The 19,844-nt window shown below is 59.2% G+C and overlaps 2 protein-coding genes across 8 annotated transcripts in view; one reads left to right on the plus strand and one right to left on the minus strand.

Annotated features, from left to right (window-relative positions):
* TESC (tescalcin) overlaps positions 1-19,367 on the plus strand; it is a 60,733-nt gene extending 41,366 nt beyond the window's left edge. Inside the window, exons 4-11 of one of the 7 annotated variants that reach the window (XM_036276246.1) lie at positions 646-785; positions 2,103-2,164; positions 2,259-2,366; positions 5,847-5,894; positions 10,687-10,795; positions 11,616-11,813; positions 12,710-12,797; positions 13,918-14,113. In XM_036276246.1, coding sequence (XP_036132139.1) covers positions 646-785; positions 2,103-2,164; positions 2,259-2,366; positions 5,847-5,894; positions 10,687-10,795; positions 11,616-11,813; positions 12,710-12,797; positions 13,918-14,098 — 934 coding nt within the window. In that variant the 3' untranslated portion in view covers positions 14,099-14,113. Of the gene's footprint in view, positions 1-645; positions 786-2,102; positions 2,367-5,846; positions 5,895-7,855; positions 8,008-10,686; positions 10,796-11,615; positions 11,814-12,709; positions 12,798-13,917; positions 14,114-19,324 lie in introns of those variants that run through there. The other 6 variants (XM_036276247.1, XM_036276251.1, XM_036276248.1 and 3 more) reach the window with 6 other exon arrangements.
* FBXW8 (F-box and WD repeat domain containing 8) overlaps positions 15,376-19,844 on the minus strand; it is a 104,837-nt gene continuing 100,368 nt past the window's right edge. Inside the window, exons 9-11 of the mRNA XM_036276245.1 lie at positions 17,835-18,008; positions 15,923-16,033; positions 15,376-15,520 (exon numbers count right to left, since the gene is read on the minus strand). Coding sequence (XP_036132138.1) covers positions 15,376-15,520; positions 15,923-16,033; positions 17,835-18,008 — 430 coding nt within the window. The remainder of the gene's footprint in view (positions 15,521-15,922; positions 16,034-17,834; positions 18,009-19,844) is intronic.

The following is a 19,844-nucleotide window of genomic DNA, read 5'->3' on the forward strand; positions in this document are numbered from 1 at the left end:
TCCTTCCTCCGGAGCTGACCGGCGTCTGCGGTCGGAGTCGGTGGCCTGAGGGTCGGGCGGCTGCGGGTCAGGAGCCTGGGTCTGCTTGAGGTCCTCTCCAAAGCTGTCGTCTGACAACTGTTCTGTGTGGGGCCCTCGAGAGCGGGTGTTTGGGCCACGGGGCCCCTCCCAGCTGCTCCCCTCGGCCTCTGGGCAGGACCACCACCAGCTGTATGTAAATGAGCTGGTGGCTTCTGCTGGTGCAGCTATTTATAAAACAAGTGTGAATTTCACGTCACTTTCACTTGTCACGAAATGCCATTATTCTTTTGGATTTTTTTCACCGCCAAACATTCTTTCAACCATTTCGCACCGTGAAAACCCTTCTTGGTTTGTGGGCTGTGCAGAACAGGAGGCCTAAGGGAAAGGGCAGGAGGTGTACCTCGGGGAGCTCCAGGGCTGCTCTGAGCCTCGGTTTCCCCGCGGGTGAGTGCCCACCTCTGTGCCCCGCAGAGAAGCCAGGCAGCCCTGGGTCCCTGACAGGCTGCTGGGAGGCAGGACCCAAGGCCAGCATGGCCACGGGCGTGAATGCGGCCCGAAAGGCCAAGGTCTCGGAGCTGTGGGCCGTTTCTAACTCACTTCCCCGCGCCCTCGCCGCTCCCACAGAAACCTGCGCAAGGGGCCCAGCGGCCTGGCCGACGAGATCAGCTTCGAGGACTTCCTGACCATCATGGCCTATTTCCAGCCCATCGACACGGCCATGGACGAGGAGCAGGTGCAGCTGTGCCGGAGAGAGAAGCTGAGATGTGCGCACCCCTCCCCAGTCTGCAGCGGGCGGGGCTCGGGGGTTTCAGTGAGCGTGGCGGAGGTCGGTCCCAATGACCCCGCTTGCAGAGGGTGCCAGGGTGTCTGTCCTCGGAAACTGCCCCATGGCGGCCCCATGAACACCCTCCACAGCGGAAGGTCCTGGGAATAGATGGGTTAGGTGATGGGAACAGAGCAAGGCCCTTGGTTCAGACAGACCTGCTTCCAGTCAGGCCCCTGCACCTGCGTGGAACCTGCGTGTGGGGATCTGACTGTGAACCAGGCTGGTCCCGAGGCTCCATGAGGTGGCACGGGCAGAGTCCTTGGCGCACAGGTGTGCCCCGAAAGTTCGCCTCTTCCCTCGCCCGTGGTGCCGCGGTGCGTGGGCCCACAGGACAGCCTCTGCAGGGCCTTGGGCCATGCGCCTGCTGGCCCTGGACTGGAGCGTGCTGGGCTGTGATCTAGGCTGGCCAGCGGCGCGTCCCCCTCCCTGTGGGCTTCCCGGGACTCTGACACCCCTCTCCACCCACCCCGAGGCATACTGGTCATCGGGAACATGGAAATGGGGGTGCTGGTGGGAGCTGCCTGGGCTGGGCGTCCCACAGACCAAGGGGGGGAGCCAGGCCTGGGGCCATGGAATCGGATGAATCGGGTCCAGAGCCTGGTTTCCCCTCCCTGAACGGGGTGGCTGTGGGCAAACACCTCGACTTCATGAGCTGCAACAGCCCAGCCTGAAAAATGGACTCAGGGCGGCCCTGGCCTCGTGGGTCGTGTGAGGGTGAGAGGAGAGGATGCTGACCGGGGCCTAGGCAGCACTATTCAGATGCCAGTGAAGGGGATTTCGGGAGCTCGGGGCTCCCTGAGGGCAGCTCCCAAGGGCCCCTCCCTTCCACTCCTGGCATCTGGTGGCTGCAGCTGCTGGGTGATGGCAGCGAAGGAGCACAGTGGCGGTCACCAGGAGGGGGCGCTGACACCCCGCATGCCCACAGGGTCAGCTCAGCCAGGAACATCACTGAAAGAAGGCAGACTCGTCTTCATGTCCGTGCCCAGTGTGCCAGGCAGTCGTGGGCCTAATCCACCTGCTGTGGCTCCCCCGAGCCGCACACAGGGGGGTGTTGTTCCCACTTTATAGATGGGGAAACCGAGGCTCAGAGAAGTTGGGTCACTTGCCCGAGGTCCCCCACTGGCATTTAGGTTTCACCATTGGGGTCTTTTGCTCAGCTGGAGGTAGATTTACGAGCCGGGGAGGTCGGAAAGCAGGGGGACCCGACTCCCCTCCCGCCTCCCTGACCGGGTCCCTCCCCCACTGCCGCCCCCAGTTCTGTTCCACATGTATGACTCGGACAGTGACGGCCGCATCACCCTGGACGAATATCGAAATGTAAAGTATGCTCCTCGCCCGGCCAGAGCTCCTGGCGCCCCCGCCCGTGACCTGCGTGGAGGCCCGCGGTCACCTGTCTCTGCCCCGCCGGCAGGTGGTGGAGGAGCTGCTCTCTGGAAACCCGCACATCGAGAAGGACTCGGCCCGCTCCATCGCCGACGGGGCCATGATGGAGGCGGCCAGCATATGCGTGGGGCAGATGGTGAGTTCCTCGCCGGGCCTGGCACAGAGCCCTGTCAGAACCCTCCCCTGTTCTCCCGGCCCCAGGGGACCCACCGGAGGTCCCAGCCCCTGGGGGGCTGTGCCAGGCTGGGGGCCTGCAGACCAGCCGTGTGGCCCCCGGGGCGACGGGAGCAGCTGGCAGGGGCAGGGCGGGCAGCCTGGAACACTGGCTGCTTTAATGAGCTAATTTGTCAGGGAGTGGTCGGAGGGTGAGGCCCGGAGGCAGGGGTCAGCAGGGAGCTCTCTCAGGCCACCTGGTCTGGGGTCCTGTGGAACTAAGAGAATGGGACCGTGTGCCTGAAACAGGAGGGGGCTCAGCCTTCAGAGCCTGCTGGCTGTGGCGGGTGGAAGGCCCCTGGCCACCCCAGAAGAGACACGAGGATCAGAGCAGAGGCACCCCCCAGGCCACAGCCCCTGCTCCAGGCTGGGCGGTGGAGCTGGGTCGGCGAGGGAGGTGAACCGGTCACCGTGGTGTAGAAATGGCCGGGTCATGTCTCAGAGCGGCGGGCAGGCCCGGAATGACCCTGGCAGGCTTTCTCCACCTAGTGCTCCTGACACACGGGCCACCTAGCTGCCCGGCGGGGCCATCCTGGCCACTGCAGGGTGTTGAGCAGCATCCACTCACTCAGCGCCAGCTGCACCTTCCAGACCGTGACGTCCATGTCTACAGCCGGTGCCCAAGGCCCCGGGGGGCGGGGGGACCATTGCATTGGAGGGTCGCAGATTGGCGCTAAGTGCAGTGGTAACTGGCACTCTGACCGTACAGTTGTTGTACCAGTGGTCAAGACTGTTGTCGGATTAGTGGAGGCCCCGGCAGGCGACCCCACACACTCCTCTCCCACAGGGTGACCCTTAGCATGTGCAGACACTGCACGGACATCACTGTGCAGACTTTCAGTCTCGGTTTTACTGCTGGGGAAACTGAGGCTCAGGAGCATGAAGAAGTTCCTGGAGTGTCGGGGCTGTGATCTTTGCTGCGCCCAGTGGGCTCACTCTCGTGGGGCAGAGTCCAGCCCGGCCAGCCCGACACGTGGCTCTGACCTCTTGGCGGGCATAGGACCCTCTCGATGGACTTTGTTCCCTGGGTCTCGGGTGGTCCCCCTGGAGCTGTCCCCTCCCCGCCCCTGTATTTAAATTAGCTGCCAATTTAGACACCAAGGCTGTGGGTTCACAGCCTGGGGGGGGGTTCCTGCTGGAGCATGCGCCCCAAGCCTGCTAGGACCTGACCTGCCCCCAGGGGTGGGCTGCGGTCATTTTATTGCCTGTATTTTATCTGCCTGCCGCTGGGGCCCAGGGGAGGCTGCTGGCCCTGGTGAAACCACCCCACTCAGGAACTTAACTGCAGGGAAGGGCTGGCGGCCTCGGTGGGGAGTGCGGGGATCCCCGCCCAGCCTCGAGCCAAATCCTCCTTTGACTTCATTACACTGTCCCCCTTTACCTGGGCCGGTCCCACGCCCGCTCCAGCCGGCCAGGTTGTCTTCATTTGCTGTAGTAACATTGTTGGCGGCTCAGCGCCGAGGGGCACAAACTCCGCGCAGCCTGGAGGCGGAGGCATCGCGGCCAGTGCCGGCTTCCCAGCCCTGTCCTGCGCAGCTGTCTCTGCTTCTGGAGCCTCAGTGTGCCCTTAAAACGTTTCTCGTGTCATCATGGGCCAGAGAAACAGCCGAGCTGTGTGCACCCAGGGGCAAGGGGCGGCCTCTGAGGACGCTGACGTGTCTGCCCACCCCCCGGACGGAGGATCCGTCACCCCCACGTCAATGGGCTTCCAAGGCCGGGTATTGACCCGACGCCTTGTTCTAGAGTGCTCTCTCTGGAGAGGCTTCTCGTCGTCAGGGGGAGCTGCTTGGCTGGGGTCTCAGCCTGGGGTGTTTCCCCGAACCCTTCGGCCCTCCTTCCTTCCAAGGGCGCCCACCCTCCAGCCCTGGGCTGGGGCCAGTGGGGCCTTGTCTATAATTAGCTCTCCTCCTGCCCTGGGGCCCTGGGGCTGCCCGCGGGGAGAGCTCAGCTGCTCCTCCCTGTGCCGTGGGCGGGCAGGGCAGGGACCCTAGGGACAGGCCCAGGCATCTGAGGACTGGTTGCATTTATAACATTTAAAAATATTGATAGTTGCCTCCTGTATTTAAAAAAGGAAGCATGGTGCAGAAACCACAGAGGGTGGAGAATCCAGTCTCGCCCTTGGAGGCAGCTCCCCTCGGAGGCCTTCCCTGCAAAGGCTGTAGGACCGAGCCCGCCTTGGAGGCTGTTGTGAGGTCTGTGCCAGTGTTCGCGTTGCCAGTGACGTTGGTTAGCACTCGGGACGGTGCCTGGCGAGGAGCAAACTTCCTTAAAAACACATGGGAATGACTCCCAGGGAGGTCCCCAGAGAGGTGTCTCTCCTGGACCTTCTCCCGTCAACCCCAACCCTGCTCCCTGAAGGGAACCGCCTTTGATGGTTTCTTCCCCTGATAAAGTAAGAGAGAAAAGACAGACACAGTGTCCTTGCACACCTGCATGCCCTTTATTTTTTATTTCCACACAATGGCGTTGAAATGGCCTGGGGCTGCCTCTCCTCTGTGCTGACCCCACATGCGTGGCAGGCGGTGGGGGTCGGTGAGCAGGGGAGGGGGTCCTCAGACATCTCTCTGTGCCTCGTTTGTGTTGTTTTTTTTCCACGGTGGACGTGTCTTGGCGCCTTTCTCTCTTGGCATGTATAGATTGCTCGTTTCTTAATGGCCGCGTGGTGGTCAGTACCGTGGACAAGTGACGTTTATGAGGCTGGGCTTCTATTGGTGGGTGGGCTCTGGGATGCCGCCTGGTTTTCACTCACTCGGGGGCGGCAGGGGAAGGTCTCTGGAGGCTCTTGGGCTAGATCTGAGAGTAACAGCAAAAGGGACAGGAGCCCCACTTACTGTCCCGTGAGGTCCCTGTGCCCAGAACAGGGAAGCCACAGAGGGAGGCTGGCACTGCCCATGACGGGGAGGCGAGGGCCCACGGCCAGACGCTATCACCGTGACTCACTGGGCACACGGGCCAGCCCTCCGTCCCCCTGCCCCTTCCCCCAGTGGGATCAGCCTGGAACCGGTTCTTATCAGTGCTGCTGCGAGGCAGGACCAGGAAATGCAGCAAGTGTCTGGGTGGCCGCAGTGCTGGGCCTGGCGGAGAGGTGGCCTTGTGGGGAAGGAGCGGCCCATGCCTCTGGGCCCACCCCGCTTCCTGTGCCACCCTCATTCACGGGGTCCTCCCTGGGGAGAAGGGGGGCGCCTGGTGACCCCAGTCCACCTAACCTCCCACCCTCTAGCCCGCGAAGGGGACGTCGGAGTTGGAGTCCAGGGTGCCTGGCCTTGAGCCAGAGGACCAGTGATTCAGAACGATCCCTCCTCTGACTTGACCCAGACGGTCCCAACCATGTGTCGGGGGTGGGAGGGAGGCAGGCAAAGCCTCCTGGGAGAAGCCACTCACCCGGCCTGTGCTCTGTCCCCAGGAGCCTGACCAGGTGTACGAAGGCATCACCTTCGATGACTTCCTGAAGGTGGGTGTCTGGGAAGAGGGTGTCAGTGTGCCGGTGGGGGGATCCGAGGGGGAGCCAGCTGCTCAGGAGACTGGCATCTCCGTGGAAAGGGGTTGAGCTTGGGTGTGGGCTTCCAAACCATTTAAACTGGTTTTATTTACATTTTTACTGAAAAAATAACCTTCACGTGTGGTCAAAACAATTTAAGCGGTAGGATGGGTATACAATGAAAACTCCCCCTCTCATGCGAGTCCCGCCCCCCTCCTCAGAAGCAGTCCCTGTTCGCAGCCGGAACCAGGGTTCTGGGATGTTCTGTGCCCAGATGAGCACACGCTGGAGCCGACCGTGGGTCCGGGCCCCTCGCTTTTCTCCTCCTGTGCCTTCCAGGCGGCTGCCGGCTCTCCCGCGTCCCCAGCTGGCTCTCCAGCCCCCACTAGTGGACATTTGGGCTCGCCCATCCTTCCCTTCGCGGATGCGCTCCCAGGAGGGAACTGGGACCTCCCACTGCTCGGATAGGAGATGAGGCCCCGCTCTCTGCCTGGCTCTTTGGCCCCGAGCACCATCGGTGTCCCCAAGTCCTCTCTGGGAGTTGAGGAAGAGAGGAAGTCAGGGGGACTGTGTGTGGAGTGGGGCTGGGGCTCCAGGTGGCCACAGCCCCCGCGGAGCAGAGGGACGTCGGCCGGGCCCTCTTCCCAGTCTGCGCCCGACCAGGCCCGTCACCAGCAGCACAGACCTGGCTGAGACGGTGCTAGGGAGTCTGTCTGTGGTCTCCTTCCGCAGGGCAGAAATAGGGTGCATTTCTTTTTTTGCCTGGCAACCAGCTTTCCCCCCAAAGGCTGGCCACCCGCCATGCCTCCAGCCCGTGGGGGTCTTTCCTGCACAGCCAGCGCCTCCCCGTCCTGAGATCCACCAGCTTCCTTGGTGACCCGGTTGCCACCCGCACTTAGCAGAAGCCATGCTGGGTCCCAGGTACCTCTCCCTGGGAATGTCTCTTCACCCGCTGAGGGCCAGGGCCGCTCACGTGGAAGCAGACGTTTTCTCTGCACCCCCACACCTCCCCGAGCAGGTGCTGGAGTCCAGGAGGCCCCTGGGGACCAGGGTGTGACAGGGGCAAGAAATGTGCCTAGGCCTCCCTGCCGCTTTGATTCCCCCCTTTCCAGCCTTGTGGCTGTACCTGGCGGCGCTGTGGGGGACCGCTTGAGCCTGAAGTTCTTACATAAGCGGGGAGCCTGAGAGGTCACCGCCCACCACTCCTCTGGCCTGTTGGGATCCCTCCCGCCCTCTCCGTCTGGGGCCTTTCTGGGCCCCGAGTGGCCAGGAGCTGGGAGCACACGGCCGGGCGTGGTGGGCTTTGTGGGGTGGCAGATAGGGTCTGTGGCCTAAATGTCCACTGGGGCCCCAGCCAGGACGCACTGGGACAGCATTTCCGGTGCCAGGTATGTGGCGGTGGACATGGTCTGTGGGTGGGAATTCCGTTCCTTTGTGTGAGCTTGTCGGTGCAGAGCCTGGGTGACTTCCTGCCCCAGGGAGGTGATACAGACTAAACTGCTGTCACCTTTTAATTAATGACACGCTTAATGAAACCTCACCACTGCAGAGCCCTTAGCAGCTCGCAAAACGCTCCTGACCACGACTCCACCTGCACCGCGTGTCCTGTGCCGCGGGCTCAGGCGTGGTCTCGGTGTGTTGCTGCTGAGAAGGGGGTGCCGTGGGGCGCAGGGATTTGCGTGGAAACCGCAGAGCCTGAACGGTGGGTGGGGACTCGGTGACGTGGAGCCGGGAGCGTGGCTTTGGGACTTGGTAACGATTTGCGGTGCGGATCTCCGAGGACCCACGTGTCAGACCCGATCCAGCAGCGCAGAGGCCGCGGGGTCGGCGCCTGGCTGGCCTCCCGGCCCGCACGGACTGGCGGAGGAGGGAGGCGGGGAGCCGGCGCAGGGCTGCGGGCCGGGCGAGTCCTTCTCACGCCCCGTCCGTTGCAGATCTGGCAGGGGATCGACATCGAGACCAAGATGCACGTCCGCTTCCTGAACATGGAGACCATGGCCCTCTGCCACTGACCGCGCCCCGGGGACCGCACCGGCACCGCGCCGCCGCGGGGCGCACGCAGCCCCTGTAAATAGTCCGCACCCCTCCGCTCGTCCCGTTCCCCCGGCGCAGGGCATGGTGTGTGGGCTCGAGTGTTTTTTCTCTAATAAAAAGGAACGGGGTTTGTTAATGAACGTGGCTCCTGTCTGTGTCTCACGTCCCCGCGAGGGCGCCAGCTGCGTCTGCGGAGCGGCCGCGCGGCCTGGCGAAGGCTGCTTTGAAGAGGCCTTTCCCTCCGCTCTGGTTTATTTTGATCAGGGTCTGCTGTTTCCCCTGCAGAAGTGCGGGGATAGTCAGCGGCTTCGCCATCCGAGGCAGCCCAGGGAGGACGCAGCTCCTCGCTCCCCGGGGTCGGGGACTTGGCCTGGGCTTCCGGGTGTCACGCCAGCCCCCGGGGCACCTGTCCCGGCCGCGGTGCCCTGAGCCGGCCTCGAGGTGCTGCGGGCCCTCCCGGCACACCCCAGAGGCAGCAGGATGTAGACGGCACAGCGGGAGGTGGCCGCCCCAGGTAAGCAAGCATCTCCCAGCTGCGCTGTCACCTGATTCCGGGAGGCTGTGGGCCGCGGGTAAGTGAGCAAAGGGGGCTCAGCTCAGGTGGGGCCCGTGGCCCGAGTGAGCAGAGGGCCGGCCCGTGCCACAGTGGTGCAGCCACGGTGGCCTGCGCCCCGCCCCCCGCCCCCGGCCCGGAGCTGACGGGCACAGCGGGCCCTGGTGGAAGCCGGCACTGTCCGGGTCCCCCTGGTGGCCACACGAACGGGCTCGGTGTCTTCACTGACACTCGCGGAGGCACCGTTCCAGCCCCTGAGAACGTTCTCCTAGGAACCGGCAACCGTTTGCACTCTCATTTTTAACGCACGGTTTTGACACGGCTGCTCTGCGGTGCTGTACCCCCGCACCGCACCGGGGTTCAGGCCTGGAAAGGCGCAGATGGCATGCCGCGAGGGCTTTAACCTGTTCTTGGCCTGGTTCCCGGCTTTCCCAGAGGCACCACCTTAACCCCTCATCTGTTTCATGCACACAGGAGCAGATAGGTTGTTTAGGATGAAGGTAATGTCAGCATTTAAAAACCAAAGCAGAGCGGCCGGGTGAATTAGAAAGAAGTGGGCACTGTGAATGGCAAAGTCCTGAGGATGGCGGACCCCCGTGATCACTGGGTGAGAGGGCAGGCTCCTCCTGCATCCTGTCATCAGTAAGGACTGGCAGGAGGGGCCGCGGCCTCTGAGCCCCTGGGCCTGAGAACACTGGCAGGGACACGCCACCACAGTCTCAGGAGGCAGCTTCACGAGTGGACTGTGGCCTCCTCTCCCCAGGCTGGCAGGCAATGGTCAGCCTGTGGGCCCAGCCCTGGTAAGTGATGAGGATGGTCTGAGTCCCGTTCGGAGCTCTGCGCCCTGGACTAGCACTTAACTCGGCAGATGCGTGGGCACTGGGAGCGGTGGGTCAGCCCTCAGGGGCCACAGGCTAGTGGGAAAGGACCAGGCCTGAACACTAGGAAGCAGAAGCCAGGCAGTTTCCTGGGGCGGGGGAAGGGGGTAAGCTCCCTCCCACCCCCCTGCCTGCCCCTGCTGCTGGGATGATCCTGGTGCCCTTGGGTTTCCTGGCTGCCAGCAGGAGGGATCTGGAAAGTCACTGCACGGCCTTGGGGTGGGAGTGGGGGTCTGGCGCAGGAAGCGGCTCCGGTGACCGCCCTGCAGCCTTTCGGAGGCGTGCACCCCCTCCCTGCCCTCCTCCGCGAGAGATGGACCCTGGGGGTCACTGGGCAGCAGGACCACTGGCTTGGCCACAGCAGGCCTGGATTTTCTGGGATGCTCCCAATTTTCTCAACAAAGGCAGTTCATTAATGTAAAGTGTTTTTATAAATAATACATCTCCCATCGGCCCCCATGCCCTGAGCGTGTTTGGGGGATGTGGGCACACATCGAATGGTCTCGCTTGCAGACCGCAGAGGGCCTGGCCTGATGTCTTTGGCGCTTGGGACCACTGTGTACCTTAAATAGCGGATTAACGTGGGATTTAGTCACTGGGAGCCATCCTGCTGCTCGGAGGAAAGCTCGTGTTCCGTCCCCGAGTCCGACTGGCAGGGTCAGGGCTGTGTCCACCGGGTGGGCCCGGGGCTCCCCTGGAGCTCTCCCACCGGCTCCAGCGCCGTGTCTGTGAGGCGGGGCTTCTGCTCATTTGACCGTGTGGGGAGTAACCAGGGTTGGCGATGAGTTGGTACAAACCTCCCAGAAAGGGTAGGTTAACTCCCCACCGTCTAGCGGGGCTGCTGGCCTTTGATGAAAAAGTTGAGGGTGGTTGGTCTGGGCACAGGTCTCGAGGTGGCCATCTGGCAGCGTGGTGTGTGCTGAGGAGACGGTGCCTCTTACCTGCTGGACTAGCAGGTGTGCCCAGGAGGGGCTTTCTGCGGCACAGACCCAAAGCGACCACAGCAACCCCCGAGTCCCCGGATGGGCCACCTCATCGAAGCAGGTGATGTTTGTTCTGAAATTTGTTCGGAAACAGGCAAGTGATAAGTCAATAGCTGTATCTGTTAACAGCCTTCTTTCTATCAGGAATGACATCAGTGACTAAAAGGAAATAAGCAAAAATCAATGCAAAGTCAAATATTTGAAGGAAGCTGATAAGTCAGGGCTTTGAGGGCCTCGGGCTACGGGGGAGAAGACCGGGCAGGGACGGTGTCCAGGTGGGGGGATGAGGTCACTTCTCTCTCTCGTCCTTTACCCAGGAATCAGGTCGGAAGCAGGATCTCGTCCTGCACTGCCCGCTGCCAAGGGGCAGTTCCAGGACTCGGCTTTTGGACGAACACAGCAGTGGGACACAAACACGGCGATTCGGTAGGTTACAAAGGGCTACGTAATGGAAATCTGACCCGAGCAGCTCAGGGGAAACATTCTGCAGCCACGCTGAACATGAATTATGGATAAGGAAACGGAGCAAGGTTACGGCAGCTTCCAGTTTTGGCCAAGCACCCTTTTAGGGAACAAGTTATTGCTCGACTTTAACACAATTCCATTATCTTCTGGTGCACGGACTAGAGAGCTCTCTCTGTGCTTCGCTAATGGGAGCAGGGTCATGAGCAGATCGAGTCCCCGTCACTGAGCCGCTGAACCTGTCCCCACCTGGCTGCATGAACAAGGCTGCAGCTACGCTGTGGCACTGGGTGCGGCGCGGCGACTACGTAGGCTGCTGCAGAGTTAAAAATACAAGTTGCCTTGGCAAGGGTTCTGCAAACACCTGCTTTGCAAGCTGTCCTCCCACACAGTGACCTTGGGAAGGCCTTGGAGAACTGAGTGGGAGGAGCCGGGGTTTTAACCACACTTCCCAGGGCGTGGCCTTTGTCTCCGCACTTCCAGAACCGGTGAGCACATGCCAGCACGGGTTCCGTGGTGTCTGAACTTGATCTCGCAGGACTGAAGACTGGTGGCTACATACATGGTGGCTGCTCGTCCCCTGGCCTGCTTGTTGGCCAAGTCAGCGGAGCCTGGGTTATAGTCTGCACCCCAGGAGTGGTTGATGGGCAGCAGCAGGGTCGAGGGATGTGCTGAGCAGCAGTTTACTGCCACTTCCAACTTAGAGAATTGACCAGGCGGCATGTGTCCCAGCACTGGGCAAGGGAAGAGACAGTACGACATGACAGGCTGTTTGGGGGGGCAGTTTTCCCTCCCTTCCCAGGGAACGAGGTCCCCGGTGCCGAGCCATCGATAAGCCTGCTGCTGGAAGCCCCCAGTCAGCATCAGAGGCTGAAAGCGCCGGCGCCCGCGTGGCCCCCCGGAGCCCAGCGAGAGGGAGTCTGCCATCGCACATCAGAGGGAGCCCCGGTCCAAATCGCCGCAGGCCCTGCAGCCTCGCCAGGTAACCATCTGGCCTGGCCGCGCGGGGGTGAGGCGGCAGGTCTGTGTGGCTCACAGCGCGGTGGCCCAGGCTGGCCAGCTCCATAGGCTCGGCTGCCACAGCTGCTGCCCAAAGCAAAGGCCCCAAGTCAGAGAGGAGGAGGCAGCCCCTGTCTAAGCCAGTCACGGGCTGGTCCCCGTCAGGCCCCCGGACTCACGAGAAGGCTGGGCCCTCACCAGGGGAAGCCATTTCTCTACAATGATGGGCAAAGCTGCAGGGGCCAGTGTTTATCATTTAGTTATAGAGCGGGAAGCACTAGCCTCTTATTTGGGGCCCCCACTTCTTGAGGGGGTGGTCAGCTTTCCCTTCCAGAAAGGACCAAACTCCCCGCTTGGGGAGATCCAGTGTCTGCTCTGAGCAGCTGAAGCCCCGCAGCCAGTGTGAGGTCTGCTCGCGGTGGAAGGCGATGCCCGGAATCTTTTAAACATGAGCTGTTGCCTGGCAACCAAAGCAGCACACGGCCTGGGCTGAAAGCACAACCTCGCGGCAGAGAGAAAACTCCCAGAAAATGCCCTCACGCACAATTCCACATGCGATTTTGTGGGTTTCTTGGCTCCTGGGCTGAGAACCCTGTAGTGTGGTTCTGAGAAAAATGACTCGCTTATGGATGGCAGAACCAGGCCACCAGGTGGCTGCCTGGGGCTGGGGATAGCTGGGAGAGAGGTGTGCCAGGGGACTGTCACCATACGCATGGCAGGAGGTGGCGAATCATTTGAGCAATAAAATTTTTTTAAAAATTTAATATTAGAACCAACACAGACATATTGTAAAGTAGACAGTTTTGAGACAGGATACAGACTGCTGCTGTCTGGCCCTCGGGTTCCCCCACGGCACCTCTGGGTGTCTCCCGTCTGCAGGGAGGCGGCGGGGGACGTCTGAGAAGCAGAACAAATCCACCGCCGACTCCAAGCGGAAGCAGCTCCTGAGAACGGCCGGCGGAGAAAGGTGCGGTGGGAGGGACAGCAGGGGTGGGCGCGGGCCCAGAGGTTCTGTCGCTGGGCAGATGCTGGTCTCCGCAGGAACTCGGAGCCTTTCCCCAGCGGCTGATTTCTCCTGGGATGTCGAGTTTACAGCAGGAGACACTGGCTGCGGTCGGCACGCTCAGAGGACGGTTTGGGTCCAACACATTCTCCTTCACAAAACCCAGGCACTTTTCATGAACGGGAGAAGATTGGTAAACAGGCCGGGAAAACCTGCGTTTGTAACGTTTTACACTGGACCAGCTGTTGGCAGTAACAACCGTTTAAAACTGTTTTTAATTGTAGTAATTGTCTGGGTCTGATAAAACTGCTGCAGAGCTAAAAGGGAGAATGTACCTGCAAAACAAACTGTGAACTCAGACGGGGAAGAACTGTTTCTTAGAAGAGAAAATGTCACCCAACGGCCGTCGCACTAAGACTGCGAGAGCTGAAAACCTGGGGGCCAGGGTGCTGCCCGCAGGACCAGGGGAGCACACCGGCTTCACGGCGGAGCCATCTGGCTGGAGCAGGGAGCGTCCTGCTCCCCAGGGGCAGGCTGGGCGGAAGCAGGGCCCCTGGGCTGGGCCTGCAGGGTCCCAGGCGAGCCCTCTACCTGGCTCCACGGGCCTCCCGGCTGGACGTGGAATTTTAATGACTGCCCGGAGCAGTCCGAACCACCTCGTGGACGGGGGAGCAGCTCCGCGTCCGTGGTCCCCGCCCCCGCGCCGGCTCATCCTGTGCCTGTGATGTCTCCTCCCGTTCCCGACAGCCCCTTGAGCTCCCTTTCTTCCCCCCTGATCAACACTTGTGTTTCTTTAAAAACAAACAAAAAACCGGTTTTATGAAACTTTACTATTTGGTTTTCTCTTTCATTAATGTGGTTTTATTATTTAATGCCTTCCTTCCCCTTCTACTTCCTCTGGGACCAGTCACCTTAAAGTGAGGGGACAGCTCTGTCCTCCGGTTGGCGTCCCGGCCTCGCCTGGGCTCTCCGTGTGCTGTGTCGCCTCGGTCTAGAGTTTACAGCTTTCCACTTTATTTCCTTCTTTAAACCAAGTTAATTTTGGAGTGTTTGGAATTTGCAGGTGTATGTTTTTATTATTTAGCTCCTTGTCAACAGGCCCCCAATTTCACTGTGGTAGGATTTCGGGTCACTGGACGTGGCCTCCATCTCTGCGATCTGACTTTCTCAGTGGTCGTGTACACAGTCTACGGGTATTTGAAAGGTACAAAATTCCATATATATCTATTGGATCAACTTGTATATTAAGTAGATCTAATGCTTAATGTTTCCTGCTCTGACCTGTTGCTAACCCACTAGGAGGTGGATTCTGCTTTTCTGTAGCGGCTGTGAGGCGGCACGAGGCTGCGGCAGCGCCGACCACGAGGGAAGGTCGGCCCCAAGCCTCAGGAGCAGGAGCTGCTGATCAAGCCCCGCAGATCTCGTGTCGGGTTCTCTGGGGGTTTTGACATGACGGCTCCTTCGATGGCTTCCTCTTCTCAGCCATTCTCCACTGCGGAGCCCCCCACTCGGAGGATGGCTGTTTAGTCAACGATTATATAGAAAATATCTGCTTTGTATCACCTGTTGTAGATGCAATAGTAAGCAAAATAGTCATTAATGAAGTGATATAAACATATGATTATAAACTGTGTTAAATGCTCTGTAGAAAAGGATGGCTAATCCAGGCTGACACTGGGTAGTGATGGTTGTGGTGGAGTCCGAGGAGCCCACCCTGAGTGGGTAGTTAAGTGGGTGTCAGAGTCTTGTAGACTCTGAGACCAGCACACCCAAAGGGGAAAGAAAGGGGCTGGAAAAGGTGGGAGCAGGGCCCAGAAGGGCTTTGTTCACAGGGATGATCCATGGGCGCCCAGGAGAGGCGGGGACCTGATACGGGGGAGGAGAGGGAATGTGGCCGTCGGTGTGGTTCTCAGAGCCGTGAGACTGGGACCATGAGATGAACCAGCCCGACAGCCCCCAGCTGTGCACAGGGATGATCCACGGGCGCCAGGAGAGGCGGGGACCTGATACGGGGAGGAGAGGGAATGTGGCCGTCGGTGTGGTCCTCAGAGCCGTGAGACTGGGACCATGAGATGAACCAGCCCGACAGCCCCCAGCTGTGCACAGGGATGATCCACGGGCGCCAGGAGAGGCGGGGACCTGAGACGGGGAGGAGAGGGAATGTGGCCGTCGGTGTGGTTCTCAGAGCCGTGAGACTGGGACCATGAGATGAACCAGCCCGACAGCCTCCAGCTGTGCACAGGGATGATCCACGGGCGCCAGGAGAGATGGGGACCTGAGACGGGGAGGAGAGGGAATGTGGCCGTCGGTGTGGTCCTCAGAGCCGTGAGACTGGGACCATGAGATGAACCAGCCCAACAGCCTCCAGCTGTGCACAGGCCACCAGGGGAACAGACGATGGGAAAGTGAATGCAGTTCGGGAAGGTGGGGTGTCGCAAGTGCACCCTGGGGTTGCTTCTTCCCCCAATCCTTTGAAACCTGGTGCAGAGCTCCTCTGTTGTGTTCAAATTCATAAACTGATTCTTCCCATTGTCTCCTGCCCCTAAACAGTGCTGTGGGGGAAGGTGAGCGCGAGGTCGTAGCTGCAGCCCGCCATGGTGTCACAGGACGGACGGCAGATGGGCAGAGCACTCTGAAAGGCTAGCTGGTCCACCGCGAACTCGTAGGCGTGGATCAGACCCCGGTGCCTAGAGAGAGCACAAAGATGGCCGCCCTGTGGCTTCTGCCCTTGCAGCGGGCATCTGAGACAGGACAATTCCTTTAGGCCCAGTGTCAGACACTCGGGACGAGAGGTCAGCAGGTAAGTGGACAGGTTTGATGGTGGGCGCCTGGCCTCACAGACGCCATACTAGTAAGAGCCACCTGCATGGGGCTCTCCCTTGTGTGGCAGCTGAGTCCCCCAGTAGGAGGACTGAACTCAGAGCCCTGGGCTTTGCTACTATGAGGAGGGTTCTAACCACCAGTCCCTAAGCCCTTTGTCTCAGCCCCAGCGCGTCTAGGCAGCCCTCCCTCTGCGTCCCCGCCCATGCCCCGCTCCTGCAGAAGGCGTCTGGTACTGTGGCTCTATACTAAAATTAAACACCGCTGACCTCCTGTGAGTGGTGAAGCTGTCCGGGTCGGCACTGCGCACCGCCCTCTCGTAGGGCACGTGGGCCGTGATGAGGCTGTGGCTGTTGAAGGCGATGTGGCGGACGGGGTGTCTGGAACACGAAGGGAGAGCGCTCTGGTGAAGGTGAGTTCCTGAGCACATCCTGCGTGTGCTACGCAGTCTCAGAAACGAGAGCTGCAGGGGACGTAGAACCTGCTAAGCTGAGCATTTCTTTTACAGAGGAGGAAACTGGGCCCCCAGGGAGGGATGTCTCATCTTAGTTCCCAAAGTGAGTTTGAGCCAGGCCCACTCTGTAAACAGGTCTGAACGCCCCACAACTTGGTGTGTGCTGGACATAAAGGATACACTCAGCCGCGAACAGCACCCATTCCTGCCCACCCCAGCTGGCACTGGACAAGTCGCTTGCGCTCTGAGCCAGGCTCCCCTTGTGAGGGCTCCGCGGACGCAGGCAGTCTGGGCTGTGAGAGCACATTCAGAGAGTCTGTGAATAAAATGGGTCGAAAAGGCTTTTCTTCATTCTAAATCCTTCCGTCCACTGCCTTTGAGGATCACAGCACCGAGTGGGGGACACAGGATGGACAGGCCCAGTGCGACAGATGCCTGCCGTCAGACACGCCTACCTGGTCTAGGCGAGCTGCACAGGGTGGGCAAAAGCAGGGTCGCAATGTTTCTAGAGCACGAGGGAGGTTATAGGCCACACGGAATCCAGGACTGGGAGAAGGGACAGGAGACCCAGGGTGGCAAGGGAGAGGGTTCTTGTGAATGATGAGAGTAGTAGAGTGTGAGCCAGTGAGGCAGGTGACCGAGCAGCGAGGCCTCAGCCTTGTTCTGGTGTACATGGTGACCTTGTGAGGGACAAGCCACTAACCACTGGTAGAACTGGATGGGCATCTACAAACCAGTGAGGAAGGCAAATGCTGGGACAGGACAGGTCTGGGAAGACCTTACTTACCCTGGCTTCACCAGAGTGACTCATCTGAAGGAACGCAGCTTCTCGGGGAGAAAATGCGGTCTGGAGTGCAGGCCAGTGACCTGCACTGAGGGGCGCCTGGGGGGGGGGGGGTGCTGTCCCAGAGGCCGGGTGGAGCCAGCTCTTACACAATTAAAAGGGATTCCGCGGTTGGGGAGTTTTACTTGCCTTTTGGCACCACCTGGTGGCAACTCAGTGCATCACCACAGAAGCCAGGAAAAAAGCCTAGGTACCCTGATGGCTGACATGACCCAGGGCTCTAGTCTGGTGCACACACTGGCACCGACCTCCAAGTAGGAAACCAATCGTTCTTTACCCCGGACACCGCTTGTATTTGACCTTGTTCTCACGACAAAGCCCAGTCCGAGTCTGCAGGCCTCAGCCTTCCACCCTCCCTGCCCCAAAAGCAAGGTCCTGGATGGATGTGGTGAGGTGGGGATGACCCTGTTCTAGACCAGGCTGCCTCTGCTTTCAAGGTCAGGAGGAAGCTGGAAAATATTTAACCAGTTAGGTCCCGCATATCAATGTACCTACACCTACCCCAGCCTCCTGTGCTTGGGATTGCCAGTTCCTTCCAGTCCTAAGTGACCTTCTAAACATCGTAAGGAAAGTCCAAGAACTGGGCAGGAAGTCATGCCTGCTGCGACTCTGACATGGAGGGAGAGGCCTGGCCAGCCCTGCCTCCCTGCCCCTCAGCCGGGGAGTCCCATGTGGTCTCTACCCGAGCTGGGAGTTGCCTCTCCACTGACCAGCTCCATTTCTGAGCCCGAGTTCCCTCTGGAAACTGGAGGAGCAGCATCTGGCTCGTGAGGTTGCGGTGAGGACTGCAGCCCCTAGATTGGCACTGAGCACAATGCCTGGCTGGGAGGTTGCTAGTATTCTCATTACTGTTATTGCTAAAAACAAAGAGAAACATCCTTACCTGGAATGCACCTCCCACAGCTTCTGGTTCATCCGATAATCCCACACGGAGACCAGGCCCTCCTCGCCTCCGCTGACGATCTTCCAGTCGTCCATCTGCACCGCGGAGACTCCGAGCTGGTGGGCAGAGATCGACAGGGCGATCTTGTCAGTGCGGAGGTCGTGGATCCTCACCCTGGAAGGCCCAAGACGAGCACGGAGATTAGAATTAAAGCCTGAACTGACAAGATCCTCCTCGGTTGTGCTGGATGGTCTATCACAACAGTCCTATGAAAACTAAGACCACAAAACCCCCGGGGGCTGAAACCTCTAAACACGTTATCTGCTCAGTATACTGCCCCACACAGGAGGCCAAGATGCAACAGGCATGAACTAGTTTAACCGAAATGGTTAAAAGCACAGACAAGAACGACTCAGGCCCACTCCAGCTGCTGCCCGGCGGCTCGCCCCGCAGAGGGCGGCTGAGCTCTGACTGCGCCCCTACATGGCACCAGCTGTCCACAGGGTGCGTGGGACTCAGCACGGAGACTCTCCTGGTGGTGTATACAACATTCTGTCAAGGGCAGGGGTGAATCAGTCACGCTTGTCTGCCACCCGAACCCTCACCTGGCTGGGAAAAGAACACTCTGCAAGTACTGACTCAGCCCTGTGCGCTCGTCACCACCTGTGAACTTGGGAAGGGAGCACCTGCGGGGACAGGACTGCTTGCTGTGTAATCACCTGACACCCCCACCCCCAAGGACATGCTCTTTATTGATTTTAGAGAGAGAAACATCGATTGGCTGCCTCCCATACGTGCCCTGACTTGGGAATCGAACCTTCCACCTTTCAGTGTATAGGACAACACTCTGAGTCACATGGGCCTGGGCAATTAAGAACCTCTAAAAACTCCTTTTCACCCTGGCTGGTGAGGCTCGGGGGTTACGTGTCAGCCCTCACACTGAAGGGTTTGATTCCCAATCAAGAGCATGTACTTGGGTTGCAGGTTCAATCCCTGGCCCCAGTTGGGACGTGTGCAGGAGGTAACCAATCGATGTTTCTCTCTAAAAATCAATGGAAAAATATCCTCAGGTGAGAATTAAAAAACGAAACTACTTTTTATTTGTTTGTGAACTTCCACATCTGAGATGGAAAGCTCTTATCCACTAGAAGCCCCAACATACCAGCTCCTGAAATAAGCCAGAAGAGCTAAAACTGAACGTGGCAAAATGTGTGTACAGGTCAACGGAGCAGGCCCCTGCTGAACCCACCTGGTGGGGGCGCTGGGTAAACAGCTCTAGTCTACGTGACCAAAAGCATGTGTCTGATGCCCAACATGTGGTGAGAAGAGATTATCTGAACCATGTCCTACACTTAGTTCTACGAGCACGGGCACATAAATCTATCATTTTCAGAGATCAGAGAGAAAATTATTTTGAACTGAAAATTCTATACCTAGCTTACCTATCAAACTTGAGGCATAATTAAAAGGCTTTTGTTTTCTTTCAACAGAAAAGGACCCAAAGCAAGCTACCTGTAGGCACTCTGAAAGAAGGTGATGAGCACAAGACGGGAGGGCCTTCGGAGCCCACACCAGGCCGCCAGAACAAACCCCGCAGAGCACCAGGAGACAGACGGCGTAGGGGAGACCTAACGTGTCTGCGGAGTCAACAATGTGCACAGGACAAACCCACCTAGAAGAGCTTCAAACGGCCACAAAGCGAAACTCAACATATGCTATCCACAAAAGGCATGTTGGCAGGTGACTAGGAGGAGGTGGTCATTTTAACACCAGAAAAGGGATTTCAGAGCAAAAAGCATTAGAGGAGAGTACAATTCACTTAAGTGTTCAGTAAAACTTACCAGGAAGAAAACCTCCATGGACCTAATTTTTTAAATCTCCAAATGTGAAGATTTAGATGAATAAATTACTTTAGAAGAAATTAAGAATTACCAAAAAATATATAAAGTCACAAAGAGCAAACATTCCCACAAAAAGAGACCCTGGCCCAGCGTGGAAGGAACTGCCCCA

This window comes from Molossus molossus, unplaced genomic scaffold, assembly GCF_014108415.1.
Source record: "Molossus molossus isolate mMolMol1 unplaced genomic scaffold, mMolMol1.p scaffold_m16_p_22, whole genome shotgun sequence".
NCBI lineage: Eukaryota > Metazoa > Chordata > Mammalia > Chiroptera > Molossidae > Molossus > Molossus molossus.